This window comes from Eleutherodactylus coqui, chromosome 2, assembly GCF_035609145.1.
Source record: "Eleutherodactylus coqui strain aEleCoq1 chromosome 2, aEleCoq1.hap1, whole genome shotgun sequence".
Lineage (NCBI taxonomy): Eukaryota > Metazoa > Chordata > Amphibia > Anura > Eleutherodactylidae > Eleutherodactylus > Eleutherodactylus coqui.
In genome coordinates this window covers 234406124-234432802 of record NC_089838.1, presented here as the reverse complement: position 1 = coordinate 234432802, position 26679 = coordinate 234406124, and the positions used below count along the sequence as shown (strand labels likewise).

General features: G+C 45.0%; 2 protein-coding genes across 3 annotated transcripts in view; both read left to right on the top strand.

Annotated features, from left to right (window-relative positions):
• Nucleotides 1-13210, top strand: part of SHC4 (SHC adaptor protein 4) — an 87110-nt gene extending 73900 nt beyond the window's left edge. Inside the window, exons 8-12 of the mRNA XM_066592619.1 lie at nt 3356-3524; nt 6408-6468; nt 8324-8458; nt 9674-9906; nt 11325-13210. Of these exons, the coding sequence (XP_066448716.1) occupies nt 3356-3524; nt 6408-6468; nt 8324-8458; nt 9674-9906; nt 11325-11471 (745 nt within the window). The 3' untranslated portion in view covers nt 11472-13210. The remainder of the gene's footprint in view (nt 1-3355; nt 3525-6407; nt 6469-8323; nt 8459-9673; nt 9907-11324) is intronic.
• A 10721-nt stretch (nt 13211-23931) lies between these two features.
• CEP152 (centrosomal protein 152) overlaps nt 23932-26679 on the top strand; it is a 60291-nt gene continuing 57543 nt past the window's right edge. For both annotated transcript variants that reach the window (XM_066592618.1, XM_066592617.1), the window contains exon 1: nt 23932-24027. The gene's annotated coding sequence lies outside the window, so the exon portion shown is untranslated. The remainder of the gene's footprint in view (nt 24028-26679) is intronic.

The following is a 26679-nucleotide window of genomic DNA, read 5'->3' as shown; positions in this document are numbered from 1 at the left end:
TGATTTTTTTTTTGACAATGAGTGTATACACAAAGTGTTGGACTAGGGTACATAGAGCCCATCCGTGGAATTGATTCTGGGGACCCACCATCTGTCTACATGATAACACATTTTCAGTTTTAGTGTTGAATTGTCATTAAATGAAAGGGTTTTCCTAGAACTAAGATATTGATGTCCTCAGGATAGATTGTCTAAATCAGATCTATGGGGGTCCACCACTGTGGACCGCAGCTGATCAGCTGTCTCAAGTGGCCAAAGTGCTCAGGTCCACACATTTCAAATAGACTGTGCCTGATATTGTAGCTCAATCCCATTCACTTGAATAGGACTGAGTTACTCCCAAGCCATATGAGTGGATATGACAACACTAGCCTGAGAAGAGGCGCAGCCTCTTCAATCAGGTGATCGGTGGGGGTCCCGATTGGCAGACTCCACTGATCTCATGACCAAGTAAATATATGGAGTAAGTTCATTTCTGGGACTGTATCTATGTAGCCAGATTAGTGTTATTACTGTATCTATGTAGTAAGCTTGGTTCTGGTACCATATCTGCATATATATTTTCTGCTTATCTTCTGCTCTCACTTAGTTTTCTTGTGTGCTATATTTATTTATTAAATATCCGAGCAACATAGAAAAATATTGTGCTTAAGGATATTGAGGACTACTTAATTTAAAGGGGTTTTCCTAGACTAACATTGGTCATCAGATCAGTGGGGATTCGCTGCTTGGAACACCCACCGATCAGCTGATAGAAGAAGCCATGCTTCTTCTCAGGCTGCTGATGTCAAGTTCACTCATATGGCCTGAGAGTAGTTCAGCCCTATTCAAGTGAAATACACACAGTCTATTTGAAATGTGTGGCACTTTGCCTAGTATGCTGTTAAGTGACAGAGGTACTGCGGCCACTTCAGACATCTGATCGGCTGCAGTCCAGAGTGGTGGATCCCCACAGATCTGAATTTGACAACCTATCCTGGGGACATCAATATCTTACTTCAAGGAAAGGCCATTAATTCAATGAGAATTCAACAATAAAGCTGAACATGTGTTATTATATAGATAGATGGTGGGTCACAGAATCAATTCCACTAGTGGGCCCTATGCACCCTAGTCCAATACTGCGTGAATATATTAGACTGGGGGGAGAGACATATACAGACAGGCGTGTGATATGTGGGGGAGAAGTACTGGTGGTAGAGAAAGATATGTACTTGGGGAGATATAGTAAGGGGATTTATATACTGGGGGAGTGATATAGACTCGTTATTATATAATGTGGGTAGTGTGAGTGGATTTACATACTGTGGAGCGTGACATATATATTGTGCAGCTAAAGATATATAATGTTTATAGCTAAAGTCGGCCGTGGCTGTAGACACTCCGTAGCAAATTTCGCCCTGTCTGGACACACCCTTAGGGTATGTTCACACAGTGGAATTCACCAGGAACTTTTCCGCATGAATTTCACCTAAAAAAATGTCAAAATCCATTTCTTTTTGACACTTATCAGCATGCTCTACTATGTCCCTAAACTTGAATCCTGTACCCCGTTTCCTTAACCCTAGGACCTGGGAGGCTATCTTGAATTCTGTAACTTATTCCTGATGGTTGTTCTCTTTCTGCGGACTCAGTTCTGCTATCTCCCCCATATATCCTGAACCTCAGCAATCTAAATGCTGGACCTCCGCTATGTTCATGTACTTTGTCTGCACTCTTTGTCTGAGTTAATCCTGAGACCGGTACCATGAATTCTGTACCAAAAGTTTACCTTGTTTTTAGATCTGAATTTGTGCCCAATTATATGAATTTGTGTCTCTAAATTTGTCTCTACTGTTCTGCTTTCTTAAAGGGGATGTCCCATATTTAGCTGTTTTGCTGCAGCTCCATACATTGGCCTGGGTTGGTACTACAGGATGACCCAATTGAAATAAATGGGACTCAGCTTGCATTACCAACGCAGGGCACTACACAATGCATTGGAGCTGCAGCAGAACAGCTAGAAACAGGACAACCCTTTTAAACTCAGTTCAGCTTCAACTGTTACTCCAAAATCTCTTTGAAGTCTGGCTATGCAGCGAGCCAGACCCTGACAGGCAGTAAGCTCTTCCTCTCTGTAGTGAGAAAAGAAGGGATGTTAGAAAATTTTAGCTCTGAAGTCTAAAGACAGCTCTGGACTTTATATGTTCACACAGGTAAGATTTGTTGCAGGAAATAAATGCCACCAATCTGCAGTGAAAGTAATGCCCATGCAGACTTTTAAGCAAATTATACTGTGAATTTCACCCTATATAATGCCAAAGATTAAACTTGTGGAGAAATTTGGCAACTTTATGCAGCAGAATAGAATATGCTGTGGATTTGATCATTACAAGTTTTAAAATTCACATTCACATAGATTGCATTGTACTTTGCTGCAGATTTTTGGTGCGAAATCCACACAAAAAATCCACCGTGTTGAACAAAGTTTCACAACTTTTTATGTAGTTGTATTCTGTATTAGTGTATCTTGACACCACCTGAAGCTAGGAGTTTGACAGGGCTTGGATGATGAACACCCCTTGTCACACCGCTGGCTCCCGATTTGCCTGAAGGTAGTGCTACCTTGCTTTTCTTATACAAGTGGCCAGCGCTCTGACTGCAGGTACCCGGCTGTCCCCTCTTTGCGCTCTGTCCTCCCTGCTGTCCTTCTGCTGCTGTCTGTGCCCAGTGCCTACCAGTGACAGTCTCTCACCGCACTTGCCTACAGCTGTCTGCGGGGGAGGCATGTCAGCGAGTGCCCCGCGCCCCTGTGGTCTCCCTGCACTCACAGCCTGCAGTCTGGGCCCAGCATCTGTCACTGTCTCTTCCCCCATGCTGCCGGCACAGATTTCTCCCTTACATGTCTCTGGAGGAGGGGGCCGTGCTTGTCGGCCTACTGCCGAAGGAAAAGTCGCCTTAGTCGGGTCTGGCCTCCCTGCTGTCGACCCCGCTCTGTGCCTAAACACAGAGGTGGGTGCCGCATTCTGCGGTATTGGCGGCGGGGAGTAGTGCTGTTGCACAGGCGGATGCGCGAATATAGCCGGCGCAGCAGCTTCCATGTAAAATACATTCTGCTGTCTGCTACTGGGCTGCAAGGACCTGCAAACGAGCAAACTGTCCACCCAATCACGTGCAGAGGGCGTCACCCCCCTGTCAAGCTTGACTGCACCAGGAATTCCTGGTGGCGTCAAGATACACTAATACCTCTGTATTCTATATGTAAACTGCAAAATGGTATTCAATAACGGACATGCTTTTAATTTCTGCAGATCTTGCCTTTTGGATATGCATTACTATAATCATACTGATGTGACTGTGTGAATTTTTTGTTTAGCGGAGTATTAAGAACTAATAATGTAGATGAGAAAACAGAAAGAAAGGAAGGCCATGAATACTACAATGAGGTACCAGGAAAAGAGCCCCCTGCTGGTGGGTTACTTGATAAAAGAATGCAAGTGGAAAGCACAGGATCTAGACCTGATGGCGATACAAAAGACCCTAAGGTAGATCTTACAACTTTCTAATTAGATTCATCTAAAGCTTTAACTTATTTTTACATTGACGGACACCATATGCTGAATATAGTAATTGTGTCTCTGCTTTATATTTATTTTATATATATATATATATATATATATATATATATATATATATATATATATATATATATATATATATATATATATAGACACACACACACACACACTTATTGTCAAAAAAAATCCCTCCCCTATAAGATGTTGTCGGAATCAAATGAAACTTTCTATGTGTGATTGTAACATAGATATAAGTAAGGGATTACAATATCAGAGCAAAAGGATAATTTATTGCAGAAAACTGACCCCTTGAAGGGAGGGTCAAGCGCCTCTAGCGCTTGTAGCGCCTCTAGCTTGGATACAAGATGTGATACAGGCAGACATGGAGGCTCTAGTACCCTGTTGTACCGCCTCTGGCTTGGATACAAGATGTGATACAGATGGGCATGGAGGTATATAGGTTCCGTATGGTATCCTGCGGCATATCGGTCCTCATTTGCTGTAACTGAGACTCATGGACATTTGTAGGCTGTTGAAGTTACCTTCACAGATGGTCTCATACATGTTCTGTTGGCCATAAATGTTGCGGCCGGACAGGCCACGGAAGTGTGGCAATGTTGTGATGATATTCCTGTGGCACACTTGCTGTGTGCGGCTGAGCATTATCCTGCTGGAAAATGTCTCTTGGAAGCCGCCATGAGAGGAACACATGTGGCTGCAGGATGTAAAATAAATCTTATTTGTATAGCGCCAACTTACTCTGCAGCGCTTTTAGGTAATTTATTTATTACCCCCCACCAAGCTCTGTACTCATTTTACCAACCTCGGTAGGATGGAAGGCTGAGTCAACCTTGAGCCGGCTACCTGAACCATGCAGGAAGCCGCATGGAAGCCGCCATGACAGGAACACATGTGGATGCAGGATGTAAAATAAATCTTATTTGTATAGCGCCAACTTACTCCGCAGCGCTTTTAGGTAATTTATTTATTACCCCCCATCAAGCTCTGTACTCATTTTACCAACCTCGGAAGGATGGAAGCCTGAGTCAACCTTGAGCCAGCTAACTGAACCATGCAGGGATTGAACTCGTAACCTTGATTGAAAGCTTAGGACTGCATTTCTGCTGCCTTCACACTCTGCGCCACACAAAGCTCTACGATATGTCAGCTCAGCGGTATGTCCTGAACATATCGCTGAGCTGTCATTGTCCCTCATACCACTACTAGGGACGGTTGAATGCAATGGCTCCCCAGACCATCACACCAGCAGGGGGCAGTGTGCCACTCCATAGCAAAGGCAGGATTTAGCCGCTCACCCCTAGGTCTCCAGACATGAACACGGCCGTCGTCAGTGCCCAAACTAAGCCTGTATTCATTGCTGAAGACAAATCAGTTCTACTCCGTTTTGTCATTCACGACACCACTGCAAATGGAGGTGACGGTGGGTGTTAACTCCTTCCAATTCAATTTTGGATTCAGGGTTTCCTAAAAGGCTTTCTCTTTTTGCTGTTATATAACGGTGCCATCTGCCGGCTAAAGCCAGTGTGTGTGCGCCAGAGATGTGGCTGGCAAAAGACGGTAAGAATACCCTTTCGGATGTCTTCTGACATTGGAGCTGTACAAGCTTCAATCAGAATGTAGGAAGATGTCAGACAGTGGATTGGAAAGGGTTAAAGGCAGTACTGGGCGCTGTAAGACCAAATATCCTTCAACAAGCACCTGGAAATGGTTTCAACAGACACAGGGGTGTAACGATGGTGTCACCTGTCTCTTGATGGCGGACAATGAAACAGTTGGAGCTGCTCAAGCTTGGTGGTCTGTTGAGGGCATCCTAAGCCCAGTTGCCTTGTGTGCATCCACTAGTCCCAACCCTCCCTAACAGTCTGGAGAGAACGGCTCAAGTGGTGGACAGTTCGTCGATACAACCATCCAGCTTCTTACATTCTAATAATGTGTCCCCCTTCAAACTCTGTTAACTGGCCAAAATCTCTTATATGGCAAGACTGTTCATTAAATCACACCACAACTCTAATCATTTGCATTTCTGCTGAGAAGTAACTGCATGCTGAGTTTTGCAGCAAAACGACAACTCCTTCTGGGGGCTTGATTTTTATTTTTTTTTTAGAAAGATTCATAGATTTACTGACAGCAAATTTTTTTAGTTCTCTTCACAGACAACTCAGATCATTGGTGTATGCCCCTACATGGCAGATTTACTGCGGCAATTTCTGTGACTGCCAATACAGAATGGTATTTGCAGAAATTCATGCACTCGCTGTAGAAGCAACCCCATTCAGATGCAAGAATAGATTTTCAGCTACAGAAATGCATGCAACAAATCTGCCACTTGGGTTACTAATTATTCCTGCTGTGCACCACCTTGTAGTGTGGCAGACATGCACATTTAGTAGATCTTGAAATCTGGATTTGGTCTAAACTCTGCAGCATAAGGCAAGGCTCACATGGGGGTCACGCAGAATTTTACAGCTCTGGAGCTGGCGGTGACCGGGCATACTGCGGCATATGGCGGTGAAATTGTACTGCGCATAACAGTGTATTTCACACATGCTGTCATGCGCTGTACACTTGTTTTTTTGTTTATATTTTCTGTGCTGCCTATATGCATATGCCCAGCCTAAGCTTGCATGTTCATATAGGGCTGCTTTCGCTGTTGCAGTTTCCTCTCATAATCCAAAATACTGTATGTGTGAGTCAGCTGGTGTGCAGTGAAAACTGCTGGTTGTTGAAATAGCATGACTTGTATCAAGACATTACTGTATTTGTGCAGAAATGTGTTTGGATAATAAAAAAAATGCTATCATACAAAATAAATGTTGTTTTCTATTTTAGATGGGCTTCCCCAAAACTGCCAACATATATGAGAACTGTCTAGAGAACCCGAAGACAGTAGGTATGAGGTGCTTGTTACTGACTACTGTCTAGCGCTACTTGTCTAAATATAACACTGAACTATATATTAATTTTTTTTTAAAGGGGTTTTCCATGAAAATACTATTGATAAGATACAAGAATAAGTCATCAATAATTGATTGGCCGGGGCTCAATCAGCTGATCGGGCACAGACGGGCAGTGCGAATATACATTGAGGTTGGAGCCGCTGTGCTGACGCCTGTGTAGTAGCTGGAGCTTGTAATTGCAGGCGCAGCTTCCAATGATTTCAATGAGACCTCAGTCTTCAGTTACAAGCGCTGGCCACTACACACGACACGGGTTGGAGCAGTATACCTCCGAATCCTGCTGTATACCAGCTCTGCCAGCGGGCGCTGAATCGGCCATGGTCCTGAGCGCCGGGTCTAGGAGGATCAACTACTTATGACCTTTAGACCAGATTCACACGGGCATATTTTCATACGCACAATTTGCACATGCAATATGCAGAGAATAGAACCCATTCGTTTCAATGGGTTAGTTCACATGCGCATATTTTTCCTGCGCAGTTTGGTCTCGAAAAAAAACCCCCAAAGCATGATCTATTTTCCTGCGCACTTGCACACCACAAGTCCCCATAGAAGTGAATGGGAATGCACAAATGCACACAAAATGGATGAGCGAAAAACTGTGTAGGAAAAAGAGCACATCTAGAACTCATTAGACTAATTAGCCATTTTAATCGGTGCATACCCTTTTGCTGCACGCAAGTGCACATGCCTTCCGCATGGAAAACGTACAGTAAAAAATGGATGGTTCTTTCCACAAAAACGCTGTGCTCATGCGCGCACAAATACGCATATGCTCATGTGAATCCGGCCTTAATATAATAGCGTTGATCTGATTGGATCAGTTTAACTCTGCAGTGGAATTTATATCACAAGTATAGCGGTTAAACCTATTCCAATTGCTGGGTGCTGTCATTGGCCAACAAATAAGTGAACAGCGATCTCCAGACCTTGTAGTGCACACTTATGAGGGCACATTCAGATTTGCATTGGAGATTGTGCTCAGAGGCTCTGGTGCAGAGATGGCAGAAAATCTCGGATTACATAGTGCAGCATGCTGCACTATATGCATCCAAGTAAAATAGTTGTTGGAATGCTGGGCGCCAGACTGATCTCATTACAGTATATAGGATTTGTTTGGTGCTGATTGGCTGTAGCATGCGCCGGATCTGGCGGTTCTGGTATTTTCATTGTTCGGCTGGATGGAGTAGAACAATGGAAATTACGTGGAGCCTCGGCAGAGATGTGGATGGAGCCCTAGTTTTTATAGAGATTTGCAATCGCTAACAAACAACCAAAAACATATGTATATATCTTAGATGCTGCTGGATGGTGTTCAAAAACACATGAATAAGGATTTTTGTGCCTTCCATACATTGTCATACTATGTTTCATGCATTCTTGCTTTACAGTAGAGCCTAGCAAAACATTATACAGTATTCCTACACGATTCCAGTAAAAGCAGAGGAGAGGAAGATTTCATAGCAAAAATGATGGTCTCCTAATGTCACACCAAACCCAGGGCAGGAGAGTTTGACCCTTGTCCTCCTTTCTTAGCCCTTGGAAGATAATCGGGCAGAATGACCCTTGGGCCGCTCCTCCACCTCCCTTTTGTTTTATTAATGTGCATTAACACTACATAGGAGGAACACAATGCAAGTTCACACTTGCCATTGGGAAGCGGAATGGAGCCAGATCCTCCCTATAGCAGCTGCATAATCTTTCTCTATACCCTTACATATGTTTCACATAATCTTCATATGACTGGAGGTCACATAAAGGCGTGTGATTACTTCATTGTATTTTCAGGTCTTATTAATCAGAATGAACACACGCAAGATATGCGGTCTGGCCTTTTGGATGATCCATGTTATATGAACACAGTGACAAAAACTGAAATTCAAGATAAAATTCAGATTTTGGGGAAAACCTGTTTAAAAACAAGTATGCAAATAATGTGCATTTACTTTTTACCTATTTTTACGTTGTTACATGACTTGTTTTAATATGTAGTGATGTATTATTACCCATAATCATAGCTTACATAGCTGCCTATTGTCTAGCAGTTACATGAACTAAGCTAAGCTCAGGGGCATAGCTAAAGGCTCATGGGCCTGGGTGCAAAGGTTTATCTTGGGGGGGCCCCCCAACTTCTCTTAACCCCTTAACAAAGAGCCATAACTTGAACCTCCTGGGCCCCAATGCAAAAGCTGTATCAGGGCCCCTAACTATAATGCTTTATTCATAGTACTGGGCTCCCTATATGGAGAAGAGAGGCCTTATGGGCCCCCTAAGGCTCCTGGGTTCAGGTGCAACCAGATCCTCTGCATCCCTTATAGTTATGCCAGTGATTAAGCTTTATAATACAATGTCCTACATTATTTTTACCAGCTGTGACAGCATTGGCAGAAAGTGGACATTGATGAATTTGTTACTGGTTGCACATAATCATATTTCAATGAGGGTACTAGGCTATGCTACATCAAGCTGACATGTTTATAAGGTGGAATAACCCAAGTCACTGTGTAGCCATAGCCTCATTTCAATATCTGAACAACAGATATATTGGTTATTAACCCAATGTTTTAACATTTTTAAAGGGGTTGTCCAAGTTATAAAGAGGCAGCCTAAGGGGTGTAAAGTAATGAAACGGCTAATACTTACCGCTCCCCACTTGTACCCTGCCATTGGCTCCAGTCTCACTGAAATCATCTTTAGAGGCTGCAGCCAGCCTGAACTCTGTACAAACAAGCTGCTGCAGCCAGTGACAGAGCTCAGTGATTATTGGCTGCAGCAGCAGGTTACAGGAAACCATAGGCTGACTGCAGTCTGTAAATAACAACACAGTGGTAGTAGACAAGCATGGGAGCGATGAATATCAGCTGTTTTGTTATTTTACATCATGGGGGGGATCCGTTGGCTACCCTTTCATAACTTGGACAACTCCTTTTAGGTAAATGTTAAATTCATAAAATGCTTCCTCATGAATGAATTATGAAAATTGTTCATGTTTTTCAATAATTCTGTGTCTCATATGTCCGAAATTATGGACAGCATAGGGAGAAGGGGCTAATCATACTATTGCACCGATTATACTATTATACTGATGTAATTTTCTTTAGCCTTAGAAAAAATGCTTTCATTTTTTAAATCTTGTAGTAAGTCAAGATCCAGGAGAACTTTGCCAGGCAAGCAAAACACCGATTAGCAGCTCAATGCAGTGGGAAGTATGGTATCACGGCAAGATGAATAGAAAGCTTGCAGAGAGCTTGCTTATTCATGATGGAGATTTTTTAGTTCGAGAAAGCACCACATCGATTGGTCAGTATGTATTGAGTGGACTTCATGGTGGACACCCAAAACATCTCCTGCTCGTGGACCCAGAGGGAAAAGTAGGTATTTCCTTGCTTTCATTTTCTTCCTTTCTCTCATAAAGCTCTTACTGATGCAACCTTTTTTCTTTAAACTGGAGTACCACTTACGAATTGTGTGCCCGCTGGGTGGTTCTTCACCGAACTTTGTTCGAAAAAGACATTGCACACTAATAACAGATTGGTAGACGTGAAATTAAGGACACAAAACACTCTCCTATCTTCATTGTAGCTATTGTCTCATATTCCTCTAGCGATGAGTACGGTAGAATAAAATATTTTGGCCCTCATTTAGCAAAACTGTCTAACAGTAAGACTGTCCTCGTTTCCCATTGCAATCAATCACAGCACAGCTTTAATTTTCCCTCAGCAGCTTGAGAAATTAAAGGGGTTTTGTCATTAAAAATAAATCAATACTTACCTATTCCCCCCCAGGCAGCCTTCTTCAAGCATTTTCTACTCACTGATCTTCTCCAGTCCCCCGGGTCACCTCACCTCCAGCTGGCCGCATCCTCTTCTTGTTATGGAGCGTCCATTCTCTGCATTCTTCTTCCTGCAGGTCAGTGTAGGTTACATCGCTAGTGATATAATGTTCACTGCCTAGCAAGGAATGCTGATCTATTGCCAAGATTGCACATGCGCGCTGTCTTGCCGCGAGAGTACATATACTATTGCAGAGATACAGCATGCATGTGCAGACTCAGAAATAGCTCGGCACTCCCTGCTAGGCTATGAAGCCTAAGTCACTAGCGACATAGCATATATTGCCCTGCAGGAAGGAGACTGCAGAGAATGGACACTTCGTCACCGGAAGAGGAAGAATCGTCCGGCCGGAGGTGAGGTGACCCGGGGGGACTGCAGGAGACAGGAGAATATCGGCGGGGAGAAGATGTGGTAAGCAGACTGACAGGGCAAGAAGGCAGGAATAGGTAAGTATAGAATTTTTGTTTTCTAATGACAGAACATCTTTAACCCTTCCCAATCCACTGTCTGACGCCTAAAGACATTCTGATTGAAGGCTGTACAGCTCCGATGTCGAAAGATGCCCGGCAGGGTAATCTTACTGTATATTACTGGCCGCTCTTGTCGGGGGCCTCTCTGGCATGTCACATATTGCAGTACTGGCTCTAGCCAGCAGATGGCACCATTATATAATAGCAAAAAGAGAACATCTTACTGTTAGACAATTTTGCTAAATAAAACATTAAGTTTCTGTTTCCATTGATATCAAATTTATGTATCTAAGTGTCATTAAGGTGAGTTATGAGGGTTTCAAGTCGAGAAGCTCATTTGCAATAACCCTGTATATCTCTAATGTGACCTACAATAAGTCTTTAGTACACAGTTCTTTCTAATACTTCACATTAAACACACAGTATTTAATCCATGGATATTTAATTTTATAATGCTGTAATTAAAACATTTTCTTTGCCTAATAGGTGAGAACTAAAGATCATGTTTTTGAAAATGTGAGCCACCTAATAAAGTACCATATGGAAAATGACTTACCTATCACTTCATCTGGAAGTGAGCTCCGTCTGAGGCATCCAGTGAGGAGGCAAGAAGTTATCACTCTTCAGGATTGAAAAGACTGCATTTAATTCGCTTGTATATAAACTATGCGATATTTGTCACATTGTTTCACATGTAAATACCACTTATGGACCTAAATCAATCACAAGCAGAAGTGGTAAATGTTCAATCAAGACTCCATAGCCCGTGCTTAGATGTGATCTGCATTGACTAACAGTGGTTTCCACAAGTGCTGTAGAAGCTGTCAGAGTCCTGTATTAAAATACAGAAGCAAATAATACTTGAAAGCACAAACACCCCAATAGTACGTTAGAGTCAGCCAAAATGCGTGGTATGTGCCTTTGAATGACTTTTCTTAGCAGGGTATACGTTTTTGTATATATTACAATCATCTCTACAAATCTCACTGTTCTATGTAAAGCTTTATGTTATTATAGGAAGTTGTAAAATATGGATTGTAAGTAAAATGAAATAACGGAAATGCAAAGCTGGCATGTATATACATCTAATGACTTCAACATGATATTTTAGTAACATTATATTTTTACTAACAGTGCAATCATTCTTTTGTAGTATAAATACTGTAGACATACACGGGTTATTGTAACACTTCCCTTCTGTCTCTTAGATTCTGTATGAAAGCAATTGCTACACTTCAGAAAGTCTTTTGCTTTAATAAGGGAAATATGTGTATGCCAGAAGTGCTAATGTGATAATGAATAGAGATGAGCGAGCACGCTCGGGTAAGTCAGTTACTTGAGCGAGCCTCGCTCTTCTCAAGTAACTGCATTCTTGTCCGAGATGCACGAATCTTGTGCAAATATGAACCCCATTCTTTTGAATGGGTCCATACACATGAGCAATGTTTTTCTGCATGGCACCGTGATGCGATGTGGGAAACAAATCGCGGCATGTTCTATCTTGCTGCTTGCTCTCGTATCCAGCAATGGGAGAAACTCTGCGATCCTCTATTGCAGCTGTGACAGCTGGGGCGAAAGATTCCCTTCATATCCGAAGTGATGCGAGGCTTTTTGTAACATGAAAACGCCTCGCATCCACGGGGATTTCAAATGGATGGCAGGCGCATATAGCGGCGGGATTCTTGGCCCCAAATCGCACTCGCCTGTGTGAAGTTAGCCTAAGAGTCTGGATGCCATGCATGAATAAATATGTTCAGTAACGGGTAACATTTTTTTTTTAGTCAGTGGGATTATAGGTCTAAATTAAACCTTTGAAACATCTGCACCCTATAATGTATGTCTATATAGGATTTTTCTGGGTACTCTACTTTGTCCCCAGGCTCAAGAAATTTACCTTATTCACACTGACGTATTTTGGTCAATATTTTGCATCAACATCTGTAGGCCAAAGCCAGGAGTGGAACCTAAACATAGAGAACATAAAGATGTAGAGATTTGCACCTCTTCTGTGTTTTAAAAATCATATAAGGCGACCATATTTACTGATACAAAATAGAAGGGCAGGCATAGACACCACATCCCTCAACATACAGACAGACAGATTGGTAGATGGGGGAACATTGCACAGGTACAATGTATTGATGAACAACTTGCACACCTACCACATATTGGGGGGAATGGCTGCTTAGTATTAGGGCCCATTTAGACTCAACGATTATCGCTCAAAAGACATCTTTTGAGCGATAATCGTTGTGTGCATTTACACGGCAAGATGATCGCTCACAATTCGCTCAAACGGCAGTTTGACAGTTTTGAGCGTTCACTTTGCTTAAGTGTGTAAATGAAGGCTTACATTGTACGCAGAAGACAAGCGGGATCGCTATCTTCTGCATACAGCTGTTGTCTTCTTGGAGCGCTCAGCTGGTATACAGCTGAGCGCTCCGAGCAGGGTATGCAGAAGACAAGCAAGGCCGGTTGTCTTCTGTATACAGCTGTTGTCTTCTTGGAGTGCTCAGCTGGTATCCAGCTGAGCGCTCCAAGTGGGGTATGCAGAACACAGCTGGAGCGCTGTCTTCTTCATACTCCGGCTGTGTTCTCCGAGCGGGATACCAGCTGAAACAATAGTATCAGCGGTATCCCGCTGAGAAATCAGTGCGCGACACTGATAAGGCTCATCGTTCTCTTTCAGCTTGCTGAAGGACAGCGATGAATGACTCGTTAACGAAAACTGCACGATGTCCGTGCAGTTAGACCCAACGATTCTTACTCAAAAGAGGGCTTTGAGCGATTTTTGAGTGAGAATCATTGGGTTTAAATGGGCCTTTATACTTGCACATAGATGAGGCATACAATGGGTGCCAGTCCCCCTGATACATGTAGTGCACCACACAGGCTTACAACCTATTAATGATACTGCATACAATTTAGCCCAGTAGATTGCCCTGCACCTCAGAGGTAAGTCACACTGGCTCGGACATCCCCAGCTCTCCAGCTTCTAAAGCCAGACTGCTTGCTGCAAAAATAATGAGAAATACCAAAAAATATGAGGATTTTGTAAATATTTTGTCCAAAAAAACGCAAGCACGCAACTCACGTTAAGGTCCTTGTTTTCTTGCGGGTCTCGACACTAATATTACAAACAAATCACAGAAAAGGAACATATCAATTCAAAAATCCTGGAAGATGGTCAAACTTACTAGTATATTGATACAAAAGAGAAGTACAGGTGTAGAACCACATCCCTCAGCATGCAGACGGGCAGATTGCTTTTAGGGAACACTGCAAATACACTGATATGTATCCATGAATGAACTATGAGACCAACATATATAGATTTTGGATATGTTTTGCGCGGAACATGCGAGTATTAACTGATCTTAAAGGGAACCTGTCAGGTCCTTTAATCTGCCCAGAATGAGGGCAGCAGAATGTAGTATATATATTCTGGCATTTATACAGATTGGTTTAGTGGTTTTAAAAGTCTTAATTTTAAAACTTTGCAAAGCTGGACCGGAGAGGAGTCCAAAACAGCTCATGTATATTCATATACACACACTTCCCTCACCCCCTCCTACTTATCTGATTGGCAGGTCCTTCTGTGTTACTGTGCATACGGAAAGACCTGCCAACCAGTATCTGGAGGGAGTGCGCATATATGAATCAAAAAACTCTACAAAAACTCTGTATGACATGCTGCCTACGGATAAGGCAGTAGTTTTATCTGACAGGTCATCTTTAACATAAGCAGCAGTAAAATATGAATGTATAATATGCAAAATCAAAGTAGTAGAATTTAACCCTTTGCAATCCAATTTTGGATTCAGGGTTTCCTAGGGGGCTTTCTCTTTCTGCCATTTTACAATGGTGCCAACTGCTGGCTAGAGCCAGTACTGAAGTATGTTACATGCTGGAGAGGCCAGTAATATACAGAAAGAATACCCTGCTGGACGTCTTCCGACATTGGAGCTGTACAGGCTTCAATCAGAATATTGGAAGACATCAGACAGTGGATTGGAAAGGGTTAAGGTTAAAACTTCATGGCTCATGGATATGCTGTGACTTGCTGATACACAGCCTGGATCTGTGGCACATGTGCATTATTGGAAAATCCAACCATTTGACTGGCACAACTCCTGTGTTACTGAAGTGCCTGCACTGATGGGCTGTCCAGCGTTGTGGCTCCTTCTGAACTTTTGCAAATACATTGCACAGAGTGCCAATCAGCCCCTGAATACACAGTACCTGGACAGAAGTGGCTTCAGACCCTTTGTTCTTGGGATCGGTGGGGGTCCTTCTGGTATGACTCCTATCCAGTGATAGCATATCCATAGATATATGGCCACATTTGATTCAGCTGGAATACACCTTTATTTTTTTAATTAGCATCTCATGGCAATTCATTTACTGTATAGAAAACAGTTTGCGTATTTCAAGTTTTTCTTTTAAACAATATAAAGGGTGGTTTTTTAAAAGAAGTTTTTTCTGTTCCATCCAATAAATGTATAACTAAGAGATAAAAAAATGTGAAAAAATATGTACCCATCTTTCTTTTGTTCTGTACGAAACATGATTATTTTCAATAAATATTACATTTCTACATATAGAATTTGTGCCATTATTTTTTTTACTGTACTATAGTACGTACATCAGTGCAAGCAGCATAATATATTTTGGCCTAAAATGAGTGCACGATAATACAGATCACTTCTAGAGAAAAGTGGTTCAAGTAAAGGAACTAAGAGGACAGTAGAAAGTACGACCAAAGTAGCAGCCAACACTTGAAGGGGAGAAGAGGAGAGTTAAAGTGCATTTATACACACAGATGATGAAACTGACAGCTTTGAGCGATCATTGTGCATAGGTACTAATGAGCTAATCAGCCCTTTAGTACTTCATGTGCATCTATTTAGAGAACAGACAGTCTGTTCTCTAAATACATTGCTATTGTTCTCCAGCGGTTTAGCGGCTGTTAACAGCTGTTAAAGAATGTTATGAGCGCTGCCCGTGGAGAACAAAGCATATGTCCGTCTTATCTCATTTCATGTGGACCTGAAGTCAGCGATGGACAAAAAGTGCATGGTAAGTACACGATGGGCACACATTTACACACAACGATTAGGGCTCAAAAGATGTTTTTTGAGCGAATTTTGAGCAAATCATTGTGTGTAAAAGTGCCTTTAGACCATGTTGACACATTGTGGATGTTGTTAGGATTTCAGTGTTGAGTACCTAAGTCCTGACACAATCCACTGGTAGCGCACGTGAACGTGGTATTTTATATCAAGCAACGTTTAGCTCACCTGTTATACAGGGTTGCCAACAGTCCCTAAATTCCTGGACACTCAGTAAAAATAAGGCACATTTTTTCAGTGCCTATGAAAACAATTGATGCTCTTGTGTCGTTTTTTTCTTGTTTGAAGCTGGAGGAGCTTGAACAGGTAATTGTAATTATCATTTTACGGTTCACAGTAAAAGCTGAAATGTGCTCCTTTCTATACTCTGAGCTATATATATTTGACTTGTACTGTTCATCATTTGCAGAATTATATTTTTCGAATGTGCCTGTAAGTAAAAAGATAGATGCCTGTGATTGTGATTAAAAAAAAAAAGTTGGATAAGTTGTCCAGAAAAAATTAGCTTGGCAACCCTGTTACAGTGCCTGAGGGATACATGACTGTGCCAGCAGCACCGCAAGTAACACAAAACAGAGTGATCAGATTACTTTCACTGAGGTTCAGTAGAGCTGAGCCTTTTGCAGGATGGTGTCCACAATAATAATGAACATTCTGTGAATTATAAAATCTACATACAGTCAATGTTTTCCCCAGAGGCATAATAATACCCCATTACAAAGTGATTCCAGCAAAGTGATCAATAAAAATACTTAGTTTTATTCAATTAATATAAAATCCATAGAATACAGAACTTATACATTTGAGACCATTAAATAGTCCTTAAGCTAGGAGCATACTATTGTATTTGGGTCTGTGCGTTTTCTGTGTTAATCCACAGACAGCGCACAGACCCATTATAGGCCTATGAGGCTATGCGCATGGACTGATGGTCCGAATGAAAAACCTCATGGCATATCCTATTCCCATCCGTTCCATGGATGTCAAAGTGCATCCATGTAAATTGGATCGCACACGGACTGATGTCCACATGCTGTCTGATGGAATGCGCCTGAGCCTCTTGGGCACAACTCACACTCAATGTGCCAGAAGCCTCAGTCATGGCAATGTCATGCATCTCAAACTGGATCAAAAACTACATGTGTGTCTCCAACCTTAGGGCTCATGCCCCCGGGCATATGCGTAAAATACTGTGGGTCTGCCCAACAGAGCAGCTCATCCTGGCACAGGTAAAGAGTGGCACAGGACATGTACTACCATACTGTACTATAGGGAGGCGCTGCTGGACAGCAAATTAGTGCATGCACTCCAGTAACACAGACGTTTTACCAGTGCAATGGCTGGATTTTCCAATAAAGTGCATAATCTATATGTAGCATCAACATATTCTGCAGCACTTTACAAATTAGAGGGTACATAAACAGACAAAGGCCTCCTGCACACGGGCGGATTTGCATTTGAAATCCGGAGCGGGATTCTACCTCCGGATTCTGCAGCAAATCCAGCCCATATCATGCTATGGTAAAACGCAATTTCCTGCCCACGAACAGAAATAGATTCCGCTCACAGGGGAGAAATCGCAGCATGCTGTGATATTGTGTGGGCTACGCATGGCTGGCTTCATTGAAGTCAATGGAAGGCGTCCGTCGCACGGCCACTCTGCAATCATCATTGCAGAATAGCCGCAGCAGCCTTGTCATCGCCATAGCGACGGCGTGGCGTCCTCTGTACTGCACATGTGCGCCGGCCGGCACATCAGCAGCAGAGGAGAGGACTCCGGACAGGTAAACAGGGGTTACCGGCTGTTGCAGTAATCCCGCATGCGGTGTCCGACCCGCCCGTGTGCAGGTGGCCAAAGTCAGACACTACATACAGTAGTGAACTAATAACCAATTTGAACAATAAGGGTGAGGGCCCTGCTCACAAGAGCTTACAATCCATGAGGAATTAGGGGTGACACCAGAGGTAAGAGTGCTTATTCTCTACAATGGTCCAGCCATCTTATACTAGATAGGATAATATACATAAAACTACACGAGCCAATCACCGGCCGGTATTTATGCATGTACAGATGTGAAGTGCATTAGGGTGCATGAGGAGTGGGGGCTACTGGTGAATGAAGAAATCAGGTTCTGAAGCAGAATGTAGAAGACTTAGACCTCATGTCCACGGGGAAAATACATTTTAAAATCCGCAGCGGATCACCTGCGCGTGTGATCCGCATGTAAAATTTCCCATAGGAATGCATTGACCACCCGCGGGTAGATAAATAGCCGCGGATGGTATTTTAAAGGCATTTTAAAAATTCATGTGCGGGAAAAAAAACGCAACATGCTCCATTTAAGTGCGGATCACGCTCCGGGTTACCCCCATTGATCTCTATGGGTGCGGGAGATCCGCTGCGGATTGCAAGGCTAGGAGGTAGGGAAAGTACTAGGAGGTGGGGTAAAGTGGGCAAAACACCTCCAGCGTAAAAATTGCATCCGCATACATGTGTGAAAAAAAACGCATCTGTATGTTACCCGCATGCAATCAAATACAATTTTAAGCTGATCCGCACTGCATCAGTAGTAGAAATCCGCGTTACATATCCGCAGCGGACCTGGTTTTTCCCGTGGACATGAGGCCTTAGATTAGAGAATATGGTAGGCCTCCCTAAAGATATGTTTTTAAAGGCCCATTTACACAGGACGAGTGTCGGGCAAACGATGCCTGACACTTGTCCCTGTGTCTCCACACTCCAGTGCTCCTGCACGGGAGCTAGCAGAGCAGGCTGGTTCACAGAGCGGCCAGCAGTGGGGCGAGGAAGTGCAGGAGATTTCTCTCCTTTCGCTCCCCCGCCCCCCTCCATTCACATAACACAGCGGCTGCTCACTACTGAATGGCGGCTGTTTAAACTGAATGATGAGCAATGAAGCTCATTGCTGATTGTTTATGTGAATTGAGGGGGGCGGGGGAGCGAGAGGAGAGAAATCTCCTGCACTGCCCCGCCCTCCTGCTGGCCGCTCCGTGAACCAGCCTGCTCTGCTAGCTCCAATGCAGGAGCGCAGAGACACAGGAACGAGTGTCGGGCATTGTTTGCCCGACACTCGTCCTGTGTAAATGGGCCTTAAGACATGCTTCAAACTGTGGATATTGGTGATGAACTTGATTGTCTGGGGTAGAGCATTCCAGAGAACTGGTGAAGCCCCGGGAAATTCTGGGAGTTGGGAGAGTGAAGTTTAGATTATGGATGAGTTTAGTCATAGATCATTAGCAGAATGGATGGCACAGGTGGTGTGAAGACAGAGATGAGGGAACAGATACAGCAAACTTTCTAGGGCCTCATGTTCACGGGCACACGCGAATTCCACATGCCAGTAGCCAGCAATCCGGCGTACCTGTCCGTGTCTTGAAGTCCTGTACTGCGGATGTGTGCGGAAGTGCCATCCGGTGCACATACACAGTAAAGATTTTTTTCAAACTCCTGCTTCTCTTATGGAATCTGCGGCCTGTCCGCAATGTCAAATGTGATTGGGCTGTGGATTGGACAGTTTCTATTGACCTCAACCTGTTTGGGTAAGAATACAAGAAGAGAACAAGGAGGTGTTGCCTCGCATGTTAGGAAAACATTAATTTTCCACCAATATTCAAGCTTCAGAGCATGGTAGTTCTGTAGAAACTGTTTGGGTAAGAATACAAGGAGAGAACAACAGAAAGGACACCATTGTGGGCATTTACTATAGGTCACCTGAACAAGCAGAAGATATGGATGAACTATTTCTACATCAGATGGCCAAGCTCTCAAAAAAGCACGACATAGGGATCATGGGAGACTTCTACTATCCAGACATTTGTTGGGAATCTCTCTCAGGTAAAAGTAATGGATCCAACAAATTCTTATCCGCTCTTGCTGACAACTTTATCTTCCAAAAGGTAGAAGAGAAAACAAGGGGACCTGCCATCTTGGGCCTAATTCTTACCAAGAGGGAGGAAATCGTTGAGGAAGTACGGGTGGCTGGGACCTCGGGAGGCAGTGATCATGGTGTCATTGAATTTTGGATTAAAAAATGAAAGGAAAACATTACTATTATAAAAAGATTTCGCCCTGCGTGACCAGACAACTCCTTTAAGAACATCCAGCCATTGGATTCTTCCTATCCTCTGATTCTATTAAAATTTGCCTTTCTGAAATCCAACCTTGAGGTCTGCGTTTTCTCAGGTCATTGTAAAGTGTGATTGTTCTCAGTGAGAGAAACCAAGTAACCTTGTAGATATGATACCTTTTACAAGATTACTTGGTTTCTCTCACTGAGAACAATCACACTTTGCTCTACTGGGGAACAGTGCCCCCCAATAGCCACCACAAGCAGTAATAGTGACCACCGATAATTGTCCCAGCAGTAGTAGTGACCCTCCAAAATTGTCCCAGCAGTAATAGTGACCCCCAATAATTGCCCCATCAGTAATAGTGACACCCAATAGTTGCCCCACCAGTAATAGTGACCACCAATAATTGCCCCAAGCAGTATTGCAGACACCAAACAGTGTCCTAAGTAGTAACAGTGACCCCCAATAGTGTCCCAAGTAGTAACAATGACCCCAAATAGTGTGCCCAGTAGTTACAGTGGGTACTATTGTAACTTGTCACCACAGGAAGTGTGGGTGGTGACAAGATACAGGCTGCTTGACAGCCCGTTCACGTCCCCAGGAGCTGATTGGCTGCGATGTCCACTACAGCTGGCCAGCCGGTGGATTGCCCCGCTGGCACAACCGCCACCCATACGATCTCCTGGGGGGCACACAGCGGCTGTGGGGCCAGGCTGACCCGGAAACCCAGAGGACAGCGGGCCTGCAGAATCAGCGGCGGAGGACGGAGCTGTCATTGGCCACAGTGCAGCAGGGGAAGCCTTCTCAAACTGCAGCGTCAGGGCCAGGAGCAGCAGCGGCGGCGGTGGTGTTGTCATCGGCGGGGTAAGCCTTAGCACACACCAGCGGCTGGTTAGTCTACGGCGCAGGCGGGGGAAGCCTTCTGATACAGCAGCGGTGGGGTCCGAAACGGCAGTGTAGTCGGCAGCGGGGTATGCCTTTCTGCGGCGCAGTGAAAAAGCTTCATTCACATCAGCTGAACAGCTGATGTGAATGAAGGCAGCAGCGGGGGCAGTGGTAACCTTGCGGGTAGGGGGGAAGGCTGCAGGGGAGTTGTGCTTACACCAGCCCAAAGCTCCTAGCAGCATGGGTAATTACTTATGGCTGGGATGGAGGGTTAGGGTTACATTATTAGCTATAAATACTTCCATTTGAGAGCGGGGTCGTTGTGACATGGAAGAATTTACAGCTCATAATTTAACCCTAACACTGAAATGACCCCTAACCCTTAACCCAATGTCCATGGGCAAAAAAGAATTAATAAAACCGCACAGGTCTATCGCACGCATGATCCGCGCCCATAGGAAATCATTTGACACCCGCAGGTAATTAAATACCTACAAATATCATTTTTCCCTGACGCGTGGATCGCACGTACGAGAAACCACCCACAGCGTGCTCTATTTCATGCAGCTTTCCCGCACGGACGGCTCCCATTAAAGACTATGGAAGCCGTCCGGTCCCACAGCTGCGGGTGTGCCATGGGACCACAGGAGTAAAAAAAAAAAAAAAAAGTGTGCACGGCGCATGCACATGGCACGCTGCCGACGTGCCGAGCACATACGCTGGCCCGAAGAAAGGAGATCCGGACGCGACAGAGGGGAGACCTGCAGCGTCCGGACAGGTAACTATAATCTATTTTCTTGACCTCATGTCTGCGGGGCAGGAGGGACCCGCTGCAGGATTCTGCACGGGGAATCCGTGCGGGCCCGAATTTCCCCGTGGACATGAGGCCTAACCCTCCTATCAGTAGCTCTCCACCCATTCTGCTCTTGGTGACAAGATACAATAGTACCGCAACAGTGACCCCCAATAGTGGCCCAAGTAGTAACAGTGACCCCCAATAGTGGCCGTCGTCCGAACGTGGTGGCAGCAGTAGTAATAGTATCCCCCACCCCACTTAAGGCCCATTTAGAGACAATGATTATCGCTCAAAATTTGTTCATCTTCCATCTTTTGAGCGATAATCGTTGTGTGCATTTACACGACAAGATGATTGCTCAAAATTTGCTAGTTTTGAGCGTTCACTTTGCATAAGCTGTCTAGTAGCTAATTAGCTACTTAACAGCCTATTAGTGTGTAAATGAAGCTCACACTGTAAACAAAAGACAAGCTCAACCGCTATCTTCCATATACAGCTGTTCTTTTCTCTGAGCAGGGTATACAGAAGACAAGCGAGGTCGCTTGTCTTCTGTATACAGCTGTTGTCTTCTCAGAGCACTCAGCTGGTATGCAGGATGGTATACCAAGATGGTGAGCGGTCTGCAAATCATGTCCTATGAGGAACGGTTAAAGGATCTGGGAATGTTCAGCTTGCAGAAGAGAGGAGTCTTAATAGCTGTCTACAAATATCTGAAGGGCTGTCACACTGCAGAGGGATCAGCCCTATTCTCATTTGTACAAGGAAAGACTAGAAGCAATGGGATGAAACTGAAAGGGAGGAGACACAAATTAGTTACTAGAAAAAACCTTCTGACAGTGAGGGTGATCAGGGAGTGGAACAGGTTACCATGAGAGGTGGAGAGTTCTCCTTCAATGGAAGTGTTCAAACAGAGGCTTTTGCATGTGAAAAGTACAGCAAAAGAGAACATTCGTTCAGCAAATACGCTCATGTGAAGTCAGCCTAAGTGCTCAGTCATACGCCCGCGATGCACGGCTGCCTGACAAGCGGCGAATGAAGTCAATGATCCATTCACATTAGCACGTAAACACTGTGTGTATATTCGCGCAAGAAAAAGATGCAGCATGCTCTACTTCTCCGCGTACCACGCAGCGTGAGCCCTGTACTTTTCTATGGGCAGTGATACATATGCAACCCCATTATGAAAGACTGGGGAATTAAAAAAAAGACAAGGTCCCACTGTACGTGTGTGTGAGATCCGCGGTCATACACAGTGCGCTCACTGCCATCCGCGGTCCTCACACAGACCGGTAGAACGCTGCGGTACTCTTGCATTTTACACACACGATCATGTGAATGAGCCCTTTGAGTAAACCTCGTGAATCACACACGTGTGTCATGGATATACTGTAGCAATATACTGTATCTAGGGCTGGATATAAGTGGAGAGGGGACAGCTTTGCGCATGCATCGGTCTGCATGAAACACGTATGTATGAGTAGCCTAATCGGCTATTAGGGGCCATGTGACGCCTGCTGGGCACACAGACGTGGCTATCACTCCGGTTATACTATATAGTGGGTGGACAAGCAGGGAGGCGCTCAGACTACAGCCATCCATGTACACCAGTGTTCCCCAACTCCAGTCCTCAGGGACCGCCAACAGGTCATGTTTTCAGGATTTCCTCAGTATCACACAGGTGATGTAATTATGGTCGGTGCCTCAGACATTGCCACAGGGGTTCTTACTATAGGAGATCCTGAAAACATGACCTGTTGGGGGTCCCTTCAGGACTAGTTAGGAACCGCTGACGGCTTGACAGAAAGCTGAGCCTAGTACACACTGAAGGAGTTTTAGTGAGGGGCTGCTCGCTCAGCACTACTAGTACAGCTCAGCCTCCTCACACTCAGCCCTCAGCCCGTCTGCCGCTCCCTGCCCAGAGCCACTGATAGCCGCTCAGCCATCCGACCAATCACATCAGCCAACAGTCTTCCCGCTGCCTATCGCGCCACTGCCCCGCCCACCGGAATCACCGCTGAAGGCTGTTGACTGTGCCGCTCAGCCTAACCTCACTAATTCTATCTAACCTAGGAAGCAGCGTCTGTTGACCACGCCCTGACACTGTGATTGTGCCCCCGGATTGGACGATACCGCTGGCACTCTGATCGTGGCTGGACCAATCAGTGACTTGGCTCCCATTTTGACTGTTGAGAGGGAAGTGGGAGCTGTAGATGTAGTGTTGGTGCTGCGGTTACGGTGCGGTTCTGCACGGAGTCCATGAAGCGAGCCGGAGGAGTGCGGCGGTGCAGTAAGTGTCCGGCAGGTGTACCAGGTCACTGCGCTGCAGCAGAACCCACCTCTGCACTGCTGTCAGTTTACCGGTTGGTGTGGGACTATAAGTCCCAGGTGTCTGATGGAACCAGCTGACTGATGAGGTATGGGCACTGCTGTCAGTGAGGTGTGGGGGCCACAGCCATGTCCTCCCTGTGGGAGGGGTAGCCATGGTTACTTGTGTTTCTCTTTGCAGCATTTCTCCCTTTATGGCAAACAGGACCCCTGGGATGCTATTAAAGGGGGAATATAAAGCGTGTAAGGATGGGGGGCGGGTGTGTGATCGCTAGGGCCCCTGCTGATCACCCCAGCGGGGGTCCCAGGTACCCTGAATGGCTGGGGCCGCGGTTGAGCATGCCCACCAATGTGGCATCCGTCCCTGCGGGACTGTTGAGGATGGTGGAGCCCGTGGATAGCTGGGAAGTGTCATGTGGATTTTGCGCCGCGGTCAGTCCGCCTCGTCTGCAGGCTCCGTAAGCGTCATCACAGACTAGACTCACTGCGGAAAATGCACAGTATGCACATGGCGAGCCGTGCGGACGCCGGCTGTAACATCCGCCATGTCTGTGAAATCCGCTACACATTCTAGCTGTGTAACGCAAGGGTTAAAATGTGGGTTTTGGTGCGGAATTCGCCACAGGAGATTGGATCTGCACCCACAACCCGCTGCTGTAATTGTCGCGCGGTGGATTTACATTCCGCTCCTCCGTTTCAGCAGCCTTTTTTTTAAAAAAAAATTTTTCCACAGCAAGATTTAGAAAAACTTTTTAGTTGCGGCTTTGTGCTGTGATGGGTCGTCTCCGTGCCAACGACCGCCCGCTGCGTTCACACACAGCAGAACCGCCAGCGAGTGCGAATACAATAGCGGGTGGTCCAAGGGTGTGGAGACCCCTGAGTAAATGGAGAACTGTGATTGGGAGCGCCATCCTGTGTACAGCATATTGTTAAGGGGAAGGGGGCAAATCTGCGAGGGGCGCTGTCCAACACGGCCGCCATTTTGAAAAGCCATATCGGAACAAAGTTGTTATTTTCCAATGGGCAGGCGTGCGTGTGACGTGTGTATCCGATGGCGAATGTGAGGAGGAATCCATATCTGTGCGCAAATGTCACGTCGCGCCATTCCTGCAGAAGTAATGATCTGCTACAGGATGTGCCGCCCGCTGCCAAGGCTGTCCTCTACTCCTGCTCACGATGCGCCGAGAGCGGCACCTCCGCGTTGATGCTTGCGCAGGCGGCCCGGATCCGCGGTTACATGCGCTCCCCGGAGATCGCCACAATCTCTGTTAATCCAGCAAATATCTCTAACAAATAGTAAGTTGATACTAACGTTGGCAGGAGTACAGGTAGGTCACATTACAGGTAGGTCACATTACAGGTAGGTCACATTACAGGTAGGTCACATTTCCGCTCAGACTTGGATTCCTCGCCACGTTCTCCATCGGCTACACGTGTCACACAGACCCCTTCTTCCCATTTGTAAATATCAACTTGGTTCCAAGATGGCTTTTCAAAATGGCTGCCGTGTTGGACAGCGCCCCCCACAGATCTGCTCCCTAGCAACATGCCACCCACAGGATGGCTTTCCCTGCCACTTCTCTCAATTTATTCAGGGGTCTCCATACCTTTGGATCCTCCTGTATAATGTACGTGAACGGGGCTTGTGAAGCCCCTCTGCGGTGGGGAATCACGCCGGGGAGCGAATGTTGCTGTGAAAATCTGCATGCAGATGTGGTCTGCGACGTGTGACCACGGGGTCTCGTCTTTTGTGGAAAGACGTGTTTTTTGTGTTTGTGTTTTCTTGGTACCATGTTTAGGCACATATGACTTTTGGATTGCTTTCTATTTTTTTTTTTGGGAGACAAACAAAAGAAAAACAACTTTCTTTTTAGATGCATTTTTTTTTTTAAACTGAAATTTTTGTTCTTTGGAGCATTTTTTTTACATTTTTTTTCTTCAATTTCCTTAAGCTGCTTTCACAAAGCTGTGAAAATCGCACCAGATTTGTCCGTTGCAAAACGCACGAATATGAATCCCATTCTTTTGAATGGGGTTATCTAAATGAGCGCATTTTTATTTATTTTTTTCTCACGCATCACGGTGCTAGAAAAGATCACATCATCTCCTATTTTTGGGCGTTCCCTCGGAACACATCGCCCATTGTTTTGGGCGTTCCCTCGGAACACATCGCCCATTGTTTTGGGCGTTCCCTCGGAACGCATCGCCCATTGTTTTGGGCGTTCCCTCGGAACACATCGCCCATTGTTTTCAATGGGGCCGGAAAACGCATCACACAGCGTGCAATATGCAGGCAAGTGCAATAAGAGGTTACCCATTGAAAACAATGGCAAACACCTGCCGATCGAGGATCACAACTGTACCGAAGTAACGGGAGGCGCTTTTGACACAAAATCGCCTCGCATCCACAGGGGGCATTGCATTTCTTGCTCTGCCGTGTGTAAGAAGCCTCAAGGGGACCTGAAGATGTGATAGTTCAATTGCAAGGATAGTACACTGCATTACCTATGTACTGCATTCTACTAAGCCTCTGACAGCAGCATGTTACACGGCAGGCCTTTGTCAGGCTTCCAGCTGCCATGGGAACTGTGGGGTGCTGATGAGTGCAAAAGGT